The 24,064-nt window shown below is 39.7% G+C and overlaps 1 protein-coding gene across 1 annotated transcript in view; it reads left to right on the top strand.

Moving 5' to 3' along the window:
* The window catches only part of LOC132393450 (sorting nexin-9-like), a 64,285-nt gene extending 59,358 nt beyond the window's left edge, over positions 1 to 4,927 (top strand). The window contains exon 17 of the mRNA XM_059968695.1: positions 1,590 to 4,927. Within this exon, the coding sequence (XP_059824678.1) occupies positions 1,590 to 1,634 (45 nt within the window). The 3' untranslated portion in view covers positions 1,635 to 4,927. The remainder of the gene's footprint in view (positions 1 to 1,589) is intronic.
* The last annotated feature ends 19,137 nt before the right edge of the window (positions 4,928 to 24,064 follow it).

Below are 24,064 nucleotides of genomic sequence, written 5' to 3'. Positions count from 1 at the left end.
CATTTCACCATACGAATGGCTATGTGATAATTGTCATGAATTATTGATTATGAATCTTCTTTACCTTTTATATATTCTATCATCAGCAAAAAGATAAGTGTGCAGCAACATGAACTCCTGATACTGGAGCTAATCCCATACAGTGCTGGAAATTGCAAGGTGGTTGATTGTAATATTTCTGCAGCCACAAAAATCTATTGCATTATTTAGTTATAATATGTGAACTAGTATAACAATATGATAAGTATGATTTGCTTGATTGGTTGTCCATTGTGTCCGACATCCATCGTGTAGAAAGCTACGTGAGAGCATTTTTTTAAAGTGGAAAAGTTATTGCACTGGGGCAGTTCCACACTCTTTTGACCTTGACCTGTGATGTCACAACTGGAGTCTTCCTTGATTGTAGTTGATGACCATGACTTCTGTGCCCTGTCATGCCCTTTGCTCTCCATGAAGCGTTGCAGAACTGCCGTCCTGGCTGTTGGATCTCTCCATTGATCTCATCTGCCCAGTCCATTGGAGTTGACTTTAATGAACAGTATATATATATCACAGAAAAATTTTCAAGTTTGGCATATTCGAGTTCACACAGATAATGGAGCTTGAGTGACATGCTTGAACTCATGCATATATTGGACTGTAAGATGGCTACGTTTGTACAGAAATTAGATTGCATAGCACCATGTTTTTGACCTATTAATCATATTGAATTGAAAGATAAATTATAAGGTCATAGAAACAGACCCTTCAACCCATCTCGTCCATGCTAACTGTGTTGCCCAGTGAGCTAGTCCCATCGTCCCATATTAAGCCCATGGAAAAAAATACTAAAAAAAATGTCAAAGACTTAAATGTGGTTTTCATTCCACAGTATCTGGAGTATGTCCTAAGCTGGCCCTAGGAAACAAGTTTCAGTACTGTGGTCCGCAAAATGCGATTTACTCAGTTGCCTTTCTTTAGTTTGTCCTCACTCCATAATAGCATCAGTGCCCTCCACCCCAAAATATTGATCACCTGGCTACCTGCAGCCACTCACTGATCACATAATCTGAGCCCTACATTCAACAACTCCCACCGTCTATTGATCAACAACCAAACACATTAATTACTGACCAGACATTTTGCTATTGACAGCAGTTTTCTACTTCTGACATGCAAAGGCAGGCTTCAGCCATCTCTCCATCAATTGCTTTCATCTGCGGCCTGACATGCACCCTGGCCTTTCTTCCCTGTGTCTTTTCTCTCTCTCTGGACCTTGCTGTAGCTCTGGACATATTTGATTACCTTTGCACTCAATGCACCTGTGCAACTGTTAAAAGACCAGCCTTTCCTCGTGTAAAATACATTTCGGAACATATGAGGCTTTGATGTGGCAGACTGAAAGAGATCGATTGTTCAGCTTTTCTCCATATTGCTGCAATTGGTTAACAAGGAATGGCAGAAAAAGAAATTGAAAGAAAAGGAGACAAAAAATAAATGCAAGATCACAGGAGGATCATTTCAAATACAAAATGTTATCTCTTGGCAAACATGGTCGGAGGTTCACCAGTAACATAAATTTCTGATGCAAAATCTTCTTTCCTTTTCAGATAACAGATAAACTGAGGGAAGCTTATGCACGTTTTGAATTCTAATACTGGGCCATTTAGACTCCGCGGATGTTGCAATTCATATAACGTCTTTGAATGTTGTAACTTGAAATGTCAATATTCTTTACAACTTTCTTGTCATTTTAGTTCTGGTTCCACTTGTATGTAATTTTAATGCTGCATGTAATGATTGTAGTATTAACACTAGCAGCAATTTATTTTACCGCTGAATTCTGCAGCATGAAAATCATGGATGAAATAAATAAGTCTCTGTATTCTTAGGTTCTTTGCTGTAAGTGCGATGCAGCAGCAGCTAGGCCATTGACAAACCAGAAGAAGTGAAAACGCTAACACTTCATTGCATTTGTGAAAATGACTGAAGAAAATAAATGGGAGAAATAGAAATAGAGATGGGTGGGGTGGTCTCGATCTTGGAAATGATATTTCCTCTGCCTCCACAGATGATGCTTGACCCACTGAGCTCCTCTTGTGGTTTGTTTTTTTTTCCTCTAAGTTTCAGTACCTGCAGACTCTTGTGTCTCCTTTATTTAAAACAGAAATGTACTTGGGTTTAGCTATTTATTTATATGTGTCTGTAACACAATCTACTTACAATAGTGTGACAATCAGAAATCTCATCATTGTTAATGAGTTCAGTTTTTGAAATTTATGTTTTAGCTGAACTTGAAATTTGCTGAAGGAATGTAGGCTAAGGAGCATAGCAAAATGTCAAAGCATCATGATTTTGCTTTCTAAGTTACGTCTTCAGCATTAAATATCTTTCTATAATGTATTTCTCTCTCCACGAAAGTTGTTTGACTTACTGAGTTTCACTTGTATTTTCTGTTTTTTTCTGGTTTTATATCATATTTCCAGTAACTGTACTTCTTGATTATATTTTTATTGACATTGGTCCTGCTATAGACACAAAGACAGAATCAAAAATATTTGTTTACGGACTGCAAACCTGCATCAGAATTGGAACAGGTTAAGAATGAACAAATCATTAATAAAAGATCAATGACTTGGAGTGTTACTCCTCTTTCCCTCTCTGATGGTACCTGACCTGCTGAGCTTTTCCAGCATTTGCTGACTTCACGTGTTGCAGGCACTCAAAATCATAAAAAGTCTTTATATGCAATTCAGTGAGTTCTAAGTAAGTGAGCTGACTGAATTACAGAGTGACTTCGTTCAACAAATGTTTCAACGCCTTGTTCAATGTCACCATACTCAATTTCTTAACAACTTGGGCAGAGGCCAAAGAGCACATTCACAAATGTGAAGTATCAGGGAAAGGGAACTTCCAAGAGTGCCAGTGCCAGTTTCCTGTTTTTGAGTCACTTTGCATACAATGATGTACATGAATGATATAGAGTCCGCAATTCCAGCTTTTGTAGGACATCAAATATCAGATTTCCTTCTTTTTTTAGGAACTGAGTATTGGGAATCTCTTAATGGAGGGGAAAAGATTGCTAAAAAGATTCTTGTGGATATAACTAAATGGTAATTTTAAGGAAAAAGTGGAGAGTTTGAACTGTTTTTGTTACTACATGAAACTTAATTGTCTTATTGTTCATACTTAACTGTAAATATTTTATAGTATATTAATATATTTAATAACAGATTTGTTTGATGTTTTGAACCTTTCCTATTTAGATTGTTACACTTTATTGATCCCAGAAGGATAAGATGAAAAATGTAGCTGTTTTGTGCTTTGCTTTGAGCATTATAAGTAAAGTTTTATATTTTTGCTAATAGTTTTGTAATTGCATATGCTCATCCTTGCCTCATATTATAATTCTCCAATACATTCAGGCTTTTGAATTTGGATATTAGTCTGGAGGGGAGTATTGTGTAGTGGGTGCAGATGGGTCCTATTTGCATGGTTGCTGTTATGATATAACAATGAAGTTCCTAAAGGAGTTTCTGAAAATCCTGTGGAATTTATCACAGGGCTCCATTATGCAGGGTTCTGATCGCAGACCAATACAATTAATTGCAACTTTGAATATTTTAAGTACTCTAAACAAGCTTTATTTCAATATTAATTTCATTGAAACTTGAGTTGTGACCAAAATGAAAGCAAATATAGTATATTTCCATTTCACAATGATGTTAAAAAATAGAGATATATAATCAGAGGCAGGATACAGCTTGATTCTGGAGCAAAGCAGCTCCTCTGTATGCAGGTTTCTAGCTATTTGTCTCAGGTTTGGAACTAAGGCTTCTTAATGTTCATTGTAAAAGAGTAATTATATATCAATATATTACCAATAACTCTGTGAGCTCTTGAACAGCAAGTTGTTCTGGAAATTCAAATACAGGTCCACAATCCCTTATCCGAAATTCTGAAATCCAAAAAGCTCCGAAAACCAAAGACTTTTTCGTGGAGTGTGGAGAGTGTTGTAACAAGGCTTGTTTGGCATGCCAACAGCTGACATCACTCAGGTGTGACATGGCAGCACTTTGAACAATGTGCATTTATCAGTGAACAAGAGATTATGGCAGTTTACTCAGTTAAAGAGAGATTGCTTAGACATAAACCTATGTTAATGAGACAAATGACACTTGAAGAAGTCTTTAAAAACGCCGTCTGTCGTAGTGCTGCTTCATAACTTGAGAATCCTGTTCCTGGCCGATCAGGTACCTGTAGAGTATTTAACTTTGTTTGTCAGACATAATGCAACTTAACTAGAGGTACCTGTACCTATTTAGCCTAGTTTGAACCTGTACTTGTCCTAGAATATTTACATTCTACATTTATTCCATTAAGTCATTTACCATGTGTTTGATTCGGTTCATTAGAAGCTGTATATTTTTATGTTCTATTGAATGTTTTTGTTGGAAATAAAATGTATTAGTGTATTTATGGTCTATAATTATCCCACTATTTCATTTATCAGTATATAAATATACATTTATTCATCCTAATGGTTACAATCTCAAAGAAATTTGTCAAATGTGATTTTTCCTCTTCTCATAATTATGTTGACTCTCTTTGACTATCTTATGATTTTCTAAATGTCCTGCTAGTAAGAAATGCCACATTTCCCCAAATAAAGATGATAGGCCAAATAGCTCATATTTTCCTTCTTTCAGACTCAACCTTCCTCTCCACCCATTCCTTCCCCACCGCCACAAACACACACTTTCTTGAATAGTGGAATTTATGTGCTGTAATGCCGGGGGTGGAGATATGTCTTTACCAAAGGAGGTAAGGTGCTCCTTAAGATAAATGAAATGCATCCAAATCTGTGCATTTTTTATATCTCATCTGCTTGTATTAAGGAATTTTCAAGAGATTGCAAAGTGTTGCAAAAGCACCATTAACACTTTGTTGTTAAAATTTTTGTTGATTTAGATAAACAATGGTAAAAACGTTCACGTTTTTAAAAAATTTTCATTTTCTCATCTTTATCTGGTCACAAGACTAATTGCTCCACCTTCAGTCAAGGTCAGGTACTTCACTGAAAAAGTTTAGCTGGTGGGCCAAATCTGGGGTGACGTTGTTGGTCTGCTGCATGTCCGATGACAGATAGTACTACAGTTTCTAAAAATTTTATGTTTACAAATGACTTACATTACTTTTAATAGCTTTAAATGTCTCTGGATGTTATGGATATATAAAGCCTGATTAAATTAAAATCAAATCAAAGCAAAGCTCCAGCCTCCAGCATTATCTTCTGTCAAAATCTATCAAAACATTATAGAGGTGGAGTCTCCGCAGCTTGCTGCCCAAGTCCTCATCTCTGTCTGAACTCCTGCGGCAGACCCTCTGTACCTGGCCTATGTGGGTATAATTGTGTGGTGAACGATGGCTGAGTGAAAATTTTGAAAATCACTTTCAAACTATTTCCTTGGGGACCGCAAGATGAGTACATTTTAAAATATCTTCCATAAGAGTTCATGGCTTACTTAAACACATGTCCTATCACTATTATATGTTTGTACTTTTCAAAGATTCAACATTTTTGTGGAGTTAGAAAAGGTACAAAGATGTGGAAAATGCTTAAGGACGTTCTAATAATTGGCAAACAATATTTGTGCTACAAAAGTTCCAGACAATGGCCACAAACTCAAATGGACAAGTTATTAAAGTACCAGCTACAAGGTCAAACTGGAGTCTGGATACCTGTGCTCAGCGACTCGCCTCCTGACAAGCCATAAGTCAAATACTCTCTACTTCCAGTTTCAATAACATTCAAGAGATTTGACACCATCTAGGAAAAAGCAGCCTACTTGTATGACCACACCGTCCACTACTCTAAACATTAATTTCTTCCACAATAGCTACCACTTGTACCTTTATACCACCTACAAAAATACACTGTGACCACATGACTAGGCTACTCTGACTGAACTTACAAATTTGTAACTTTTGCTGTCAAAAAGGATGAAAACTTCATGTGTATGGAAACACCACTGCCTGTGTGTTCCACTCCAAGTCACACACCATATGTTAGAAATGTGGGTTATGATATTAAAAAAATGGCTGGAGTTGCTAAGCACTTTAGTGCAAGGATGTTAATTAGGAGCGACAAAAATCAGTGAAAGTATTGAAAAAATGAACAGCCAATATTTACAAAAGGCATCTAGCAGAAAACACAATAATAGCTCCATGCTATTTTTGTCCAGTGTGAATCTCACTCTCAATCAATCAATCTCTCTCTCTCTCTCTCTCTCTCCTCTAACCCTGTTTTTTTTAAAGCACCAGGACATGCCCACTTTAAGTATCCACAGTTACCTTAGGACTACATTTGAATCAGAATATGATGCACCCCACAATGTAGTTACAATCAAATTACAAAACAAACAGAAGTATGGACCTTAAATACAGTATACAAACAACATATACGCATTTACACACTACCAAAGAGATGGAATATTCCGCGTGTATGGCTGGAGTGGCACCATAAAGCCAAACCGAGTGCATCAATTTAGAATCATTTATGAGAACCTATCAGGGAAGACACTGAAGTGCGTACACCCAGTGCAATGACGAGACAATGTCTGTGTATGTGTAAATGCACGTGTGCAAAGTGTGTGTTTACCAAGTGTTCTCTGTGATACCATACTAACTTGTAAATATCATTTTAGATTCTTATTCATTATCACAGGCACATTGAGCATTCAGTGAAATGTGTAATTTGCGTTGACTAACAACTCTACCTAGTGATGAGCCTGCAGACGTTGCCACACATTTCACTGCCAATGTAGCATGCCTGCAAATCTCAGTAAAACAACGCATCAAGACACAAAACAACAAATCGAGTCCCTTTCTTCCCACCCACATACACATGGACAATCCTTCAACTCCAGAACAGACCTCCAGCTTCAGGTTTTGAGCATCAGGCTCCAACTTCCTGACTACTGATCAAGCTTTGGGCTCTAGTCTTTGGTTTTGATCCTCGGATTAGCCAATGATGGGACCCTGAACTCTCAGCATTCCTATACCACAGCTGGACCTAAATCTAAACACTTTCCTCAACGGGAGTATTTTCAGCACAAGGACTGTAGTGTTTAAGAAGTGCTCTCAGAAACAATAAGTGCCAGCATTGCCAAGTGACAACCAAATCCTGTAAAATTAATAAATAAAAGAACTGAAGAAAGTCAAAATCACTCCCATAGAGATTTTGATTAAATAATTTTGGGATCTCATGTGGATAGGGTGGTGAAGAAGGCTTTTGGTACGTTGGCCTTTATAAATCAGAGCATTGAGTATAGGAGTTGGGAGTATAGGAGTTAAAATTGTACAAGGCATTGGTGAGGCCAAATTTGGAGTATTGTTTACAGTTCTGGTCACCGAATTATAGGAAAGATGTCGACAAAATAGAGAGAGTACAGAGGAGATTTACTAGAATGTTACCTGGGTTTCAGCACCTAAGTTACAGAGAAAGGTTGAACAAGTTAGGTCTTTATTCTTTGGAGCGTAGAAAGTTGAGGGGAGACTTGATAGAGGTATTTAAAATTATGAGGGGGATAGATAGAGTTGACGTGAATAGGCTTTTTTAATTGAGATTAGGGGAGATTCAAACAAGAGGACATGAGTTGAGAGTTAGGGGGCAAAAGTTTAGGGGTAACACGAGGGGGATCTTCTTTACTCAGAAGGAGCTTCCAGAAGTACTTATATCTGGTAAAGGCAGGTTTGATATTGTCATTTAAAAAAAAAATTGGATAGGTATATGGACAGGAAAGGAATGGAGGGCTATGAGCTAAGTATGGGACAGTGGGACTAGGTGAGAGTAAGTTTTCGGCACGGACAAGAAGGGCCGAGATGGCCTGTTTCCGTGCTGTAATTGTTATATGGTTATATGATAAGAGAAAGTCAACGATAAATTTAAAGGCTAACATCTTCACTAAATATAGTGAATACTGAATTTATATAAATAACTCATTCAATAATACTTTTGAGTATATTTGTAATTAAACAATTACCCATAATATTAAATATACCCTCAGTAGCCACTTTATTAGGCTTCATCAGTATCCCTGCTCTTTAATGCAAATACCTAATCAGCCAACCATGTGGCAGCAAGTCAATGCATAAAAGCATGAAGACATAGTCAAGAGGTTCAGTTGTTGTTTAGATCAAACATCAGAATGGGGAAGAAATGTGATGTAGGTGACTTTAACTGTGGAATGACTGTTGGTGCCAGATTGGTGGGGGGGGGGGGTGGTTTAAGTATCTTAGAAACTGCTGATCGACTGGGATTTTCACATACAACAGTCTCTTGAGCTTACAGTGAAATGTGTGAAAGAGAAAAGACATTCAGTGAGTGGCAGTTCTTGCTAACGAGAGAGGTCAAGGAAGAATGGCCAGACTGGTACCAGCTGACAGGAGGCAACAGTGATTCAAGTAACCATGCATCACAACAGTGGTGTGCAGAAGATCATCTCTAAATCCACAACACATTGAATCTTGAAATGAAGGGGATACAGTGCCTGATAAAGTGGCCACTGAGAGTAGTTAATAAATGCAAGGCTAGAATTTTCATTCATTTGCATAGTTCAAACAGAAATGACTAACTGATACAAAGGTTGTGGGCATTAAGGGAATTGCATCTAAAACCACTTGCTTTTGTACATTCTGAAATCTTTTCCACGATTCAACCTACGCTCAACCCAGATCAGGACCTCACTAGGAGATGAACAATAATGAGGCACCGGTGGTAATCAAAGTTTTAAATGATGGCCTGCCGGGTTTGGGATTAGACTAGCAATTTGAAGAAAGTCAACAAATCTGGTGAATCGCACAACAATACCAGGAGAATCAGTTCCTTAAGACTGCCATAGCTAGGGGTGGTAGTGGGGTTAAACTCCCACTTCCTGTTAGATGCTCCCAATGGTGTGCATCCCAAATAGCCTCAGACAACTGTGACGGTTAGGAGATATAGTTCTCTCAATACGGAGTTGGGTTCTCGGAGACTAATCCTAAATACTATAACAAGTTGGCTGACTGGAATACTATCTGGGTTCTAGAGCTTACCTGTAAGCCAATTAAGATTTGCCTCTATCCCGGAACCGTATCCTGAGTAAAATAGAGTTAGGCAACTTATCCTAAGAGTCAGCTAAGTATATTGGGCTGAGAGCAAAGTATGGTCGATAAAGGGTTGTGAACCTCCAGTAGGCTCAGAAGGTGAGATTCTTGAGCTTCTTCTTACAATCACACTTCACTTTTAACAAACTCCCCAAAATATGGTATTAACCCATAATAAAACTTTTACTTAAGTGAATTACTCAGGCAAATAGGTACAATCAGATATAATTAAAAAGTTCCACTTCTAATATAATATAACACAATATAATTCATACTACTCACCAAGAGTCCTGACAGATAGTTCTGTAGAACAGCTGTGAGTGCTGTCAGCTGAGGAGATTCTGCAGCTTCAGAAGTCTGTCAGTGCTCTGAGTTTACAATATTTAAAGAGCTAGAAGCAGGAAACACAACACAGCTACTCTCGTCAGGTGGGTACATCTTGCGGTTAACTTAGCCACTAATTAGTCACTTAGACAGAAAAACTGGCTGGGTAGCTAGGCATGCCTTAAGACATAGACATAAAAACTGGCAATACGTAAAAAATAACCTTAATCTAAAATCGATAGTCCGTTAACAATACGCAAGTCTGTATAAAAACTGGTCAAGCCCATAAAATAGGTGAGAAGTCAGACAGTTGATCTTTTAAGCCATAGGACAGTATTTACATAAATACATCATTAAGCATTTTCCTGAAGTAAGTCGTTATATCGATCAAATATACATAATACTAATTTATAGATAAATCTGTCACCGCGACACAACCATGTTAGTGCCTGGTCTCCATGTGAGTCTTAGCTATTAAACCCAACAGAACTGTTTCTACTGGCAGCTCAGCTAGGGGAGGAAAACTCTGATCTCAAACCTCCGCTGTCTTAGGGACTTTGGAGCTGGAGTCTCTAAGACAGTGCTACATTGAGTTCAGTGTTGACTGGTGACTCCTGCGACACCACCGGAGCCAAACTGTGTTGGTCTCTGTCGTTCCTTTGGATTCATCAACTGCATGGAGGGGGGGAGCCCGCTACAGGGCAACAGCTTGCTCTCCATATCATACTGCCCTGGACTGCATATCATGTTGTGGAAACAGATCTGTAACCCTGAAGCCTTTATGAATTTGTAACTTTGGTAAAAGGTAATGCGGCAAAATGGAGCTTCAAGGTGCTTTGCTTGTTTGCATGGGAAAACTTACATAACTTGATGTGTTTTATGGGAGGAAGCTGCTTTTTAGGACAGGTGAGTTGTTTTGTGGCAACAGATAAACAGTATAGGATAGAGCTTCTAAAAGAACTAATGTGAAAGCAAGATAAGTAAAAGATAATGCAGGAATGTAATGTTATCAAATGAAACAACCTAATTACTGTTCACTTGAAAAAAATGTATAGAAGTCTCTTGGTTGAAACATAAGATTGGAAACTGTTCTCCAGCACAATGTTTGGAGGTAAGTAAAATAATACATGTGTTCATAATGTGATCCACTCTGAATTGGTTGCAATTTGTGTTTGTATAATAGAATACCTAGCTGAACGATACTCGACAAACATAGACAGCTGGGACACAACGTCCATGGTTGATCCCAACCAACAGAGGGCCTCAATACCAAAAGAATCATGACAAAATCTGAATTGAGTAATATTTTTTCAGTAAAACAAGTTAGTTATTTTGAAACAGTCAAGCTGTTTCAGTTGATTAGGGAGCTAAAGGTAAAGGAACCCTTAGGAGGCAGTGATCATAATATGATAGAATTCACCCTACAGTTTGAGAGGGAGAAGTTAAAGCTAGATATATCACTATTACAGCGGAATTAAAGGAATTACAGAGGTATGAGAGAGGAACTGGCCAAAATTGATTAGAAAGGGATACTAGCAGGGATGACAGTACAACAGCAGTGGCTGGTGTTTCAGAGGATAATTCAGAAGGCGCAGTCCTGCTGAAGGGTCTTGGCCTGAAATGTCAGCTGTACTCTTTTCCATAGATGCTGCCTCACCTGCTGAGTTTTTCCAGCATTTTGTGTGTGTTGTTTGGGATCCCAGCATCTGCAAATTTTTTCTTGTTTGAAATTATAGGCTGGTTAGCCTGAATTCAGTAGTTGGAAAGATGCTGGAGTCCATTACTAAGGATAAGGTTTTGGTGTTCTTGATAAAATAGGCCAAATTTGGTATGGCTTCCTTAAGGGGAAATCTTGCCTGATAAATCTATTGGAATTTTTTGAGGAAATAACAGCAGGATAGACAAAGGAGAGCCAGTGCATGTTGTTTACTTGGATTTTCAGAAGGCCAAGACAAGGTGCCGCAGATGAGGCTGCTTAACAAGATAAGGATTCCTTAAAGGTGAACATCTAGGTTGAGACGGTGGTAAGGAAGGCAAAACACGATGTTAACATTCATTTCGAGAGGACTAGAATATAAGAGAAAGGATATAATGCTCAGGCATTGGTCAGACAGCACTTGGAAAATTGTGAGTAGTTTTCAGCCCCTTCTTCAAGAGTGAGTTTACGAGAAATGTTCAGGGAATGAAAGGGTTAACATGAGAAGCATTTGATGGCTCTGGGCCTGAGTTTAGAACGATGAGAGCAATCTCATTGAAACCTATTGAATAGTGAAAGGTCTGGATGGAGTGGATGTTTCCTATAGAAGGTAAGAAGAGGGCCTCAGAATTAAGGAATGTCCATTTACAACAGAGGTAAGGAAGAATTTTTTTAGCCAAATGGTAGTGAATCTGGAATTAATTGCCACAGGCAGTAGTAGAGGCCAAGTCATTAAGTATATTAGAACATAGAATAAGACAGCACATTACAGGCCCTTCGGCCCACAATGTTGTGCCAACCTTCAAACCCTGCCTCCCATATAACCCCCCATCTTAAATTATATTTAAAATGGAGATTGATAGTTTCTTGATTAGTAAGGGCACCTAAGGTAGGAGAAAGCAGGTGAATGGGATTGTGAAGGATAATAAATCAGCCATGATGAAATGGCGGAGCTGACCCAATAGACTGAATGGGCTAGTTCTGCTCCTATGTGATGATCTCATGGTCTAATCCTTTTCATGTTTAATACCATGCTTAATCTCTGTTATTTCATGAAATTCTTTTAAATCTGAGTGACTTAAGACCATAAGATATAGGAGCAAAATTGGGCCATTTGGCTCATTGAGTCTGCTATGTCATTTCATTATGTCTAATCCAATTTTCCTCTCAGCCTTAATCTCTTTCATTGCCTGACCAATCAAGAATCTATCATCCTCTGCCTTAAATATACATAAATAATTGGCCTCCACAGCTTCCTGTGGCAAAGAATTCTGTAGATACACCACTCTTTGGCTAAAGAAACTCCTCCTCATCTCTATCCTAAGACGATGGCCTTCTATTCTGCGGCCTTATCCTCTGGTCTTAGACTCTCCCACCATAGGAAATATCCTCTCCACATCCACTCTATCAAGACCTTACATCATTTGATAGGTTTCAATGAGGTCACCCCTCATTCTTCTGAATTCTAGTGAATACAGACCCAGAGCCATCATATGCTCTCCATATGAAAACCCATTCAATCCTGGAATCATTTTTGTGAACCTCCTTTGAACCTTTCCAGTGTCAGCACATCCTTTCTAAGATACTGCTCACAATACTCCAAGTGAGACCTAATCAGTGCTTTGTAAAGTCTCAAAATTACATCCTTGCTTTTATATTCTAGTCCCAGCTATAATCTTCTTTCAGCCATGATCCAGTGATGCCTACAATATCATACCTGCCAATCTGCAACTGTGCTGCAAGTTCATCTACCTTATTCCATAGACTATGCGCATTCAAATATAACACCTTTAGTCCTGCATTCACCCTTTTCAATTTTGTCTGCCTTTTATGTTGAAATTCATCCTGTTGCCTGCAATTTTGCCCTATCAACAGCCTCTCCTCAAAACACATTGCCTCTGTTTGTAAGTCAGCTACCTCATCTTCAGCACCATCATCTGCCTTTTCTACGATATTTCTTGCATTGAAATATATGCAGGTCAGAACACTAGTGGTACCATGCTCAATGTTTTGATTCCTAACTTTGTCTAAGGTCTTATCAACAGCTTCTTCCACAACCTCTTCACTAACTGTTCTGGCACTCTGATTCCCATCTTTCTGCAACTCTAGTTCGAACTTCACCATGCAGCATTAACAAACCTTCCTGCTAGGATATAATCCCCCTCCAGTTCATGTGCAAACCATCCCTACTTATAGCTCCCACCTTCCCTGGAAGAGAGCCTAATGATCCAAAAATCTTGTGCCCTCCCTCCTACACTGACTCCTTAGCAATGTATTAAACTGCATAATCTTCTTTGTGCTGGCCTCACTAGCACAAGGCATGGATAGCAATCCAGAGATCATGACCCTGGAGGTCCTGCCCTTTAACTTAGCACCTAACTCCCTGAACTCCCGATGCAGAACCTCGTCATTGGTACTTACATGGACCACAACTTCTGGCTGTTCACCTTCCCACTTCAGAATGCTGAGGTCTTGACCTGAGATATCCTGGACCCTAGCATCCGAGAATCTCATTGTCACCCACAGAACCTCCTGTTCATTCCCCTAACTAACAAATCCCCTATGACCACAGTGTGCCTTTTTCTTCACCCTTCCCTTCTGAGTCATAGAGGCACACTCAGTGCCAGAGACCCAACCACTGCGTCTTTCCTCTTTTAGGTCACCCCCACACCCTCCAATGGTATCCAAAGTGGTACCCCTGTTGTTGAGGGGGATGGCCACAGGGGTACTCTGCACTGGCTCCTTAACCCCTTTCCCCTTCCTGACTGTCACCCAGTTTCCTGTGTCCTGCACCTTGGCTGTAACTACAAAGTACACGGCAGATGTTGGGGGGGGCAAAGCAACACGTACAACAAGCTGGAGGAACTCAGCAGGGTGGGCAGGATTCATGGAAACGTTTCCACGGATGCTGCCCGATCTGTTGATTTCCTCCAGTTTGTTGTACATGTTGCTTTGGCTGTAACTACCTCTCTATATGTCTTATCACCCCCCCTCCCCCCAGTGTTCATCCAGTTCCAGCTCCAACTCCTTAATGCAGATTGTTAGAAGCTGGAGCTGGGTGCACTTCTCACAGTTGTAGTCATCAGGGACGCTGGAGGTCTCCCTGCCTTCCCACATCCCGCAAGAGGAGCATTCCGCTATCCTGCCTGGTGTCTCTACTGTCTAGTATGAGTCGATTAAGCAGTATATTGAAAGTAAAAACAACTATTCTCTAACAGGCAAACATGAGGAAATCTGCAGATGCTGGAAATTCAAGCAACACACACAAAATGCTGCTGGAACGCAGCAGGCCAGGCAGCATCTATAGGAAGAAGCACTGCTGACATTTTGGGCCGAGACCCTTCGTCAGGACTAACTGCTGGAAATCCAAAGGAATACACACAAAGTACTGGAGGAACTCAGCGGGTCAGGCAGCGTCCATTGAAATAAATGGACGTTTAGAGCTGAGACCCTTCTTCAATACCTTAGCTCTAATTTCTGAACCTGGATTATGTATTGAATGCAACAGTGCAATATTCCTTTCTCAGTAAAAAGTGGCAGCAAAGAACAAACCAAATTTTAAACTTGATTCTCTGAAAATTTCCTTTCTACAAATATTGGTTAAACATTGAAATTGGGTATGGCAGAAACTTCAAAGATAATGAAACAGTGATCTGCAAGTGAATTTAAATGAAGCAACTTAAAAAAAAATGAAATTGATGCTCTGAAGCTTCAATGAAGTAACATTTTCACTGCCAGGAAATGTTGCCTCTCTTCTTAAATGCTGTCTGATCTGGTCAGAATGTCGAACATTTCCAGTTTATTTCTTGATAGTTTTGACCAAAAAAATTAAAAAGGATGTAGAGAACTGAAAATACACAAGAGTGAATCAATCAAGAAATTAAAAAGGAAATCTAAGAAAAACAAAATATTTCTTTACAGACAGAATCCTTCTGAATCAATAAAAACACAAAGGGTTATATAAAGACAAGATACCACTAGAAGTTAAAAATGTTCATAAGTTTTCTTTGACAATGTTCCTGATTTGGAACACTCCAAGTCAATCTGTTCTAGAACAGAGTGGAGTGGAGTGGAGTAGTCTGGAGGGTGAAATGAAACAAATATTTTTGAAGCAACTTTTTGTCTTCTCCTGGAGCCATTTCAAATATAAAAGATAGATGAGTAATTGTGTTGGGGGGGGGGGGGTTTAAATGTCCTTAAAAACAAATCGAGCAACTTCTTACTTCCGTGGGTTTCTTTTCTTTCTTTTTCAATCTTTTTATTATTATTAATATCAACATGATAAGATTAATACATAGATAGTGGGATTACAAACTTACAAATTTAAGCTGAACATGGAACCTTGAGTTGCACTGCAGGCTTCCAGGATATGGTCATACTACCCTGGTTTAAGACCATGCTTTATTGTATTAATACAGTTATGCTGTTGGGTATTTCATTTTCTGCAGATTTTCTCAAAATACAATGTTTTCCTTTAATTACATTGTACAATTGGGTATTTCATTTTTTGCTGTTTAAAATAGTAATTCAGTTGATCGAGTTAGGCTTGTTGAAATAGCCAATTTGTCTTGTTAACATTTTGTCCAATAAGATGTCCTAGAACATGCTCGAGAGATCAGGGTAGCCATTTTCTGGAGAGAGTGTGCAGGTGTTTTGGAGGAAGGAGAAAGAGGGAAAATGGAAATTGCCAACAAACAGCAGAAGAACATGAACTCATTTGAAAGGAAAGATAGGGACTTGAGAAACTGAGTTACCGAGAAAGGTTGAATAGGTTAGGACTTTATTCCCTGAAGCGTAGAAGAATGAGGTGAGACTTGACATAGGTATATAAAATTACGATGGGTATAGATAGAGTGAACGCAAGCAGGCTTTTTTCCACTGAGGCTAGGGGAGAAAAAAAACCAGAGGACATGGGTTAAGGGTGAAGGGGGAAAAGTTTAAAGGGAACATTAGGGGGGCTTCTTCACACAGAGAGTGGTGGGAGTGTGGAATGAGCTGTCAGATGAAGTGGTAAATGCAGGCTCACTTTTAACCTTTAAGAAAAACTTGGATGGTACATGGATGAGAGGTGTATGGAGGGATATGGGCAAGTTGTAGGTGAGTGGGACTAGGCAGAAAAATGGTTCGGCACAGCCAAGAAGGGCCAAGAGGCCTGTTTCTGTGCTGTAATGTTCTATGGTTCTATACCACTGTTGGAAAATCCTCTTACAGACAATAGTCTCATAGAGAATGTGCGGATAACTTTTAGTTAGCTAGTTATCACATAACCTTGGAGCCAGTTTGACGTTTGTCCTTGGATATTTATTTATGCTTCACTTGGACTGTGTTTCTGGCAGAATTATAGACAATAGACAATAGGTGCAGAAGTAGACAATTCGGCCCTTCGAGCCTGCACCACCGTTCTGAGATCATGGCTGATCATCTACTATCAACACCCGGTTCCTGCCTTGTCCCCATATCCCTTGATTCCCCTATCCATAAGATACCTATCTAGCTCCTTCTTGAAAGCATCCAGAGAATTGGCCTCCACTGCCTTCTGAGGCAGTGCATCCCACACCCCCACAACTCTCTAGGAGAAGAAGTTTTTCATTAACTCTGTCCTAAATGACCTACCCCTTATTCTTAAACCATGCCCTCTGGTACTGGACTCTCCCAGCATCTGGAACATATTCCCTGCCTCTATCTTGTCCAATCCCTTAATAATATGTTGCAAACAGATCCCCTCTCAATCTCCTTAATTTCAGCGTATACAAGCCCAGTCTCTCTAACCTCTCTGCATAAGACAGTCCGGACATCCCAGGAATTAACCTTGTGAATCTACGCTGCACTTCCTCTACAGCCAGGATGTCCTTCCTTAACCCTGGAGACCAAAACTGTACACAATACTCCAGGTGTGGTCTCAACAGAGCCCTGTACAAATCCAAAAGGATTTCCTTGCTCTTGTACTCAATTCCCTTTGTAATAAAGGCCAACATTCCATTAGCCTTCTTCACTGCCTGCTGCACTTGCTCATTCACCTTCAGTAACTGATGAATAAGGACTCCGAGATCTCTTTGTATTCTCCCTTAGCTAACTCTACACCATTCAGATAATAATCTGCCTTCCTGTTCTTACTCCCAAAGTGGATAACCTCACACTTATTCAAATTAAACGTCATCTGCCAAGTATCTGCCCACTCACCCAGCCTATCCAAGTCATCCTGAATTCTCCTAACATCCTCATCACATGTCACACTGCCACCCAGCTTAGTATCATCAGCAAACTTGCTGATGTTATTCTCAATGCCTTCATCTAAATCGTTGATGTAAATCGTAAACAGCTGTGGTTCCAATACCGAGCCCTGTGGTACCCCACTGGTCACCACCTGCCATTCCGAGAAACACCCATTCACCGCTAACCTTTGCTTTCTATCTGCCAACCAGTTTTCTATCCATGTCAATATCTTTTCCCCAATGCCATGAGCTCTGATTTTACCCACCAATCTCCTATGTGGAACCTTATCAAATGCCTTCTGAACATCGAGGTACACTACATCCACTGGATCTCCCCCATCTAACTTTCTGGTTACATCCTCGAAAAACTCCAATAGATTAGTCAAGCATGATTTGTCCTTGGTAAATCCGTGCTGGCTCAGCGCAATCCTATCACTGCTATCTAGATATGCCACTATTTCATCTTTTATAATGGACTCTAGCATCTTTCCCACTACTGATGTTAGGCTGACAGGACAATAGTTCTCTGTTTTCTCCCTCCCTCCTTTCTTAAAAAGTGGGATAACATTAGCCATTCTCCAATCCTCAGGAAATGGTCCTGAATCTAAGGAACATTGGAAAACGATTAACAATGCATCCGCAATTTCCAGAACCACCTCCTTTAGTACCCTAGGATGCAGACCATCTGGACCTGGGGATTTGTTAGCCTTCAGTCCCATCAGTCTACTCATCACTGTTTCCTTCCTAATGTCAATCTGTTTCATTTCCTCTGTTACTCTATGTCCTTGGCCCATCCATACATCTGGGAGATTGCTTGTGTCTTCCCTAGTGAAGACAAATCTAAAGTACTTATTAAATTCTTCTGCCATTTCTCTGTTTCCCATAACAATTTCACCCAATTCATTCTTCAAGGGCCCAACATTGTTCTTAACTATCTTCTTTCTCTTCACATACCTAAAAAAGCTTTTGCTATCCTCCTTTATATTCCTGGCTAGCTTGCGTTCGTACCTCATTTTTTCTCCCCGTATTGCCTTTTTAGTTAAGTTCTGTTGTTCCTTAAAAATTTCCCAATCGTCTGTCCTCTCACTCACCTTAGCTATGTCATGCTTCCTTTTTTTTAATGCTATGGAACCTCTGACTTCCTTTGTCAACCACTGTGGCCCCTTCCCCCCCCCCCTTTGAATCCTTCCTTCTCCGGGGGATGAACTGATTTTGCACCTTGTGCATTATTCCCAAGAATACCTGCCATTGCTGTTCCACTGACTTTTCTGCTAGGATATCCATCCATTTAACCTTGGCCAGCTCCTCCCTCATGGCACCATAGTCTCCTTTGTTCAACTGCAACACTGACACCTCCGATCTGCCTTTATCCTTCTCAACTTGCAGATAAAAACTTATCATATTATGGTAACTACCTCCTAATGGCTCCTTTACTTCAAGATCGCTTATCAAATCCTGTTCACTACATAACACTAAATCCAGAATAGTCTTGTCCCTGGTCAGCTCTTGTACAAGCTGTTCCAAGAAAGCATCCCGTAGGCACTCTACAAACTCCCTATCCTGGGGTCCAGTACCAACCTGATTCTCCCAGTTCACCTGCATGTTGAATTCCCCCATAACTACTGCGACATTACCTTCACCACATGCCAACGTTAACTCCCTATTCAACTTGCACCCAATATCCATGCTACTGTTTGGGGGCCTGTAGACAACACCCATTAGGGTCTTTTTGCCCTTACTGTTCCTCAGTTCTATCCACACAGACTCTACTTCTCCTGATCCTATGTCCCCCCCTTGCAAAGGACTGAATCTGATTCCTCACCAACAGGGCCACCCCACCCCCTCTGCCCACATTTCTGTCCCTATGGTAGCACGTATCCCCTTGTACATTCATTTCCCAGGTCTGATCTCCCTGCAGCCATGTCTCCGTTATCTCAACAACATCATAGTTACCATTTGCACCTGAGCTTCAAGCTCATCTGCCTTAATTCTGACACTTTGTGCATTCAGATATAGAATTTTTAGCGCATTTCTCCTCTCTCTCTTAAAATCGCTGCCTATTGTGTTTAATCCAGCTCCCCGAACTCCCATCGGGCTATATGCCCCTTGAATTTTGTTGTCCTTCCTAAATTTACTTATTCTTTCTGCACATTTAACTCCATGTTTCGTCAGACCATCCCTCTGTACATGTGTCCTCCTTATCACTTGTTCTGCCTCACCTTTAACTACTACACACTTAATATTCCGGAACCGTGTAGTCCCCACCTGTCCTTTATTCTTCATCTCACTATCCTCTGTCACATTCTGGATCCCTGACCCCTGCAAATTTAGTTTAAACCCCTCCAAGCTGCAACTTTCCTGCAAGAATTTTAGTACCGCTCCAGTTCAGGTGTAAACCGTCCTGTTGGAACAGATCCCACCTTCCCTGGAACAAGGCCCAATTATCTAAAAACCTGAAGCCCTCCCTCCTGCACCATCCTCTCAGCCACGTAGTAATCTTTATAATCCTTCTGTTCCTTGCCTCACTCGCACGTGGCACAGGTAGCAATCCTGAGATTGTTACCCTGGAGGTCCTGCCCTTCAGCTTTGCACCTAACTCCCTGAACTCACTAGGCAGGACCCCCTCACTCATCCTACCCATGGTTTGATTATGCAGCAATGATCTCCAATGATTATATACACACTATAGGCTAATTAATACATGAAATGGGTCCTTTTTATTGTGTTTGTTATAGTTCAAAATTGTATTGACAAAATATTTTAATCTAATCTGTGAATTAAATTATAGCTCCCTGGTGAACAGTAAATTTGCATGGGTGTGTATTCATATAATCCTACTTTCCCTTAAAGGGACATTCAATCTTTTATGCTTTGTGCTTACCTGAATCATATTCATCCTGGGTGGGTTTATTTATTGGACATGGCCTTTTATTGTTATTTCCATGCATTATGTTACTGTTAGTTTGCATTCACAGTACTAGCTGACTCATTATGAGTCTATAGTGAGAGGGTTACAGATTTTTGCCTATACTGAATGATCCCCCCCACCCCTAAAAATGTGCCTCGATAACTATCGCCTAGCTGTACTCACATCTGCTGTGATGAAGTGCTTTGAGATGTGGGTCATCGCCAGAATCAACTCTTGCCTAAGCAAGGGCCTGGACTCACTGCAATTTGCTTATTGCCACATTAGATCTAGAGCAGATGCAATCTCACTAGGCTACCATAGAACCATAGAACAGACAGACAGACATACTTTATAGATCCTGAGGGAAATTGGGTACAGCACAGTACAGGCCTTTTAGCCTTCCATGTTGTGCTGACCCATATAATCCTTAAAAAAACCCACACTAAACCCACACTACCCCATAACCTTCCATTTTTCTTTCTCTTTCAGGGCTCTCCACTCAGCCCTGATCACCTGGAGTATCGCATACCTACAGCAGGCTGCTGCTTAATGGTTACAGCTCAGCAGTCAACACAATGTTACCCTCAGTTATAATCAACAAGCTCCAAAACCTGGGCGTAATTACCTCTCTCTGCAACTAGATTCTTGAATTCCTCACCGGGAGACCAATCAGTGCCAATCGGAAATAACATTTCATTCTGGCTGACAATAAGCACTGGCACATCTCAAGAATGCATGCTTAGCCAACTATTCTACTCTCTCTACAACCATGAAAGTGTGGCTAGGCACAGCTCAAATGCTATCTATAAATTTGCTGATGACACAACTACTCTTGACAGAATTTCAGATGGTTACAAGGAAATGTACAGGAGTGAGATAAATCAGATGGTTGAGTGGTGTTGAAACCACCTTGCACTCAACATCAGCAAGACAAAGGAATTGATTATGGAACCAGCAGTGGAAAGAGAGAGCAGTTTCAAAATCCTGAGTGTCAACATCTCTGGGCTTAGCACATTGATGCAATTACAAAGAAGGTACGACAGTGGCTATATTCATTAGGAGTTTTAGAAGAATTGGTATGTCACCAAAGACTCTCACAGATTTCTACAGATGTGTTCTGGAGAGCATTCCAATTGGCTGCATCACCGTCTGCTTATGGAGGGGCCACAGTACAGCATTGGAAAAACTTCTGGGAAGCCATAAACTCAGAAGGCACATTCCATCATTAAGGACCCCCAATACCTATGGCAAGCCTTCTGTTACAATCGAGAGCAGGTACAGGAGCTGAACATATACTCAGTCTTCTTCCCTTCTGCTATCAGATTTATGAATGGACATCGAACTCATTAACAGTACCTCAATATTAATTTTTTCTACCTCTTTTTGCACTATTAAAAATATATATCTTGTATATATTATGTGTGTGTATATATATTTGGGCCCAATTAAATGGCTGCCCCAATTAGCCAAAATTTCATGGAATTAGTTAAAAAGGTATAGAAAATTAGGAAGTTATCAATAGTACTACAGTAGTATAAAATGGTGTATTGGTTCCTAACAATTATTAATAGAGGAATTCATTCAGTATACACTACCATATTCTTTTGATTGGCTGTAAAAGAACAAAATCAGTGTGGACATCTGGTGTAGAAATGGACCATCTTCTTACAATGCTTTCAATGGCTGCGTCTTCCAAATCATAACTTTTATTGTAATGTTCAAGATGACTGTTGATACCTTCAAATTCTTTGTATTTACTATCCTGTTGAAGTAGTGAAATCATTGGCGTCCATGAACATTACCTCACTTTTTAATTTCTGGTTTTGCACTTTTATTCTTAATTTAACTATTTAATATACATATATACAGTTACTGAAATTCTTCTTTTCTATATTTATAATGTATTGCATTGTATAGCTGCTAAGTTAGTAAATTTCATGATAAATGCCAGTGATATTAAACCTGACTCTGATTCTGAATTAATTTTCACTCCCAGCCATTTCTGGCATCTCCAAGCCTGAATGCTTGAAATCACAGTGAGCAAAACAGTTCTGAATTGTCTTACTGCTTATTTCCCGTGAACTATCAGTGACAAAAATCACTGCTTTTTGAACACAAACACCCACAGCTGCTATTTAAAAATTGTTCCCTCCAAGTATGATGTAGTGTCTGACAGTCATGTAAGTACATGTGACTGATGTTAACTGGAAACTATTCTGCAAGTCTCCTGTCCCAATTATGCGGCATAGTGTCTGAAATAAACAAAAGGAATCCTGACTGTTACCCTGAATGGTTTTTGTTCTTTAAGAGTTGTCCTAAATAAAAGCAGCCCCAATTAACTGGAATGTGCTGTATTTATTGTAATTTATAGGTTTTTAAGCAAAAATATTATATTTTGCACTGTACTGCTGCCACAAAACAAATTTCAAGTCATATGCTAGTGATATTAAACCTGATTCTGATTAAACTGTTGAATTGGTTTAAATAAATGAAATGAAATACTGCTTACCACCCCACTCAATACTGACCCATAATGTACACTTCTTGACCCCTGCCACAATTACAAAGTTGAAGTTAAAATTAAAGCCTGTCCCAAGCCTTATAGTCTCATCAGGCCGGTGCTTATGCTAGTTTCCGTGGCGTGAAGCGACTGAGAGTACGAGACTCTCCCCGGATAGGATGCCAGTCTATCGCAAGGTTAACCCACAGCATTTTGCCAGTACCCATCTTCAGCTGGGTAGACTGGAGCAATGTTTGCTTAAGTGCTTTGCTCAAGGATACAACACACTGCCTCAGCTGGGACTCAAACTCTCGACCTTCAGATTGCTAGTTCAACACCTTAACCACTTGGCCACACACCACTCAATTACAAAGGAATGGTCAATAAAGCTTGCATTTTTAGCAACATTTTATTCCCTAATAAAAACATCTACAAGAACAATTTGGAATAAGTATGTTCTTCCTGGAATTGTGTTTTTTTTAAGTATCCTTTGAAAGGTACTGATATAGTTTCTTCCTCAAACCGTTGAGGAGATTTGGTTTGTCACCGAACACACTCAAACTTCTACAGCTGTATGGTGGAGAGCATTCTGACTAGCTGCATCTTTTGGTATGGGGGCTACTGCACGAGATTAAAGTAAGTTCTATGAAAGCTTCCATAGTATCCAAAACATCCTCAAAGAACGATGCTTCAAGAAGGTGCCATCCATCATTAAGGATCCACACCACATAGAATATCAGGAAGGAGGTACAGAAGCCTGAAGGCACACACTCAGCAATTCAGGACAGCTTCTTCTGATTTTTAAATGGACATTGAACCCACAAACACTATCTCACTACTTCTCTTTGTTTCTACTTTTGCACTACTTATTTTAACAACTACTATATATATATTTACTGTAATCCAGTTTTTTTGCTATATTTATCATGTATTGCTTTGTACTGCTGCTACAAAGTTAACAAAGTTCACAACATATAACAATATTAAACCTGATTTTGAATCTTATCTCTCCTTTCTTCCCAAAATGGTGTTATCTGGATACACATTTCTAAATGCAATGACACTTTTCCCTTTTTTTATCTTCCTACAAAGTGGCCTAGTATTTCCTCTTTTAATTCCTTTCCCGTAAACTCCCCAAATTTACTTCTAATTGTTTTCCCCAGAAACAGACATAGAGTGGTGGGCACGCGGAATATGCTGCCATGGGTTGTGTAGAGGCAGAAACATTAGGAGTATTTATGTAACTCTTAGACAGACACATGGATGATAGAAAATGGAGGGTATATATAAGGAAAGGT

This window comes from Hypanus sabinus, chromosome 4 (genome assembly GCF_030144855.1).
Source record: "Hypanus sabinus isolate sHypSab1 chromosome 4, sHypSab1.hap1, whole genome shotgun sequence".
NCBI lineage: Eukaryota > Metazoa > Chordata > Chondrichthyes > Myliobatiformes > Dasyatidae > Hypanus > Hypanus sabinus.
This window is presented reverse-complemented; position numbering and strand designations above follow the sequence as displayed.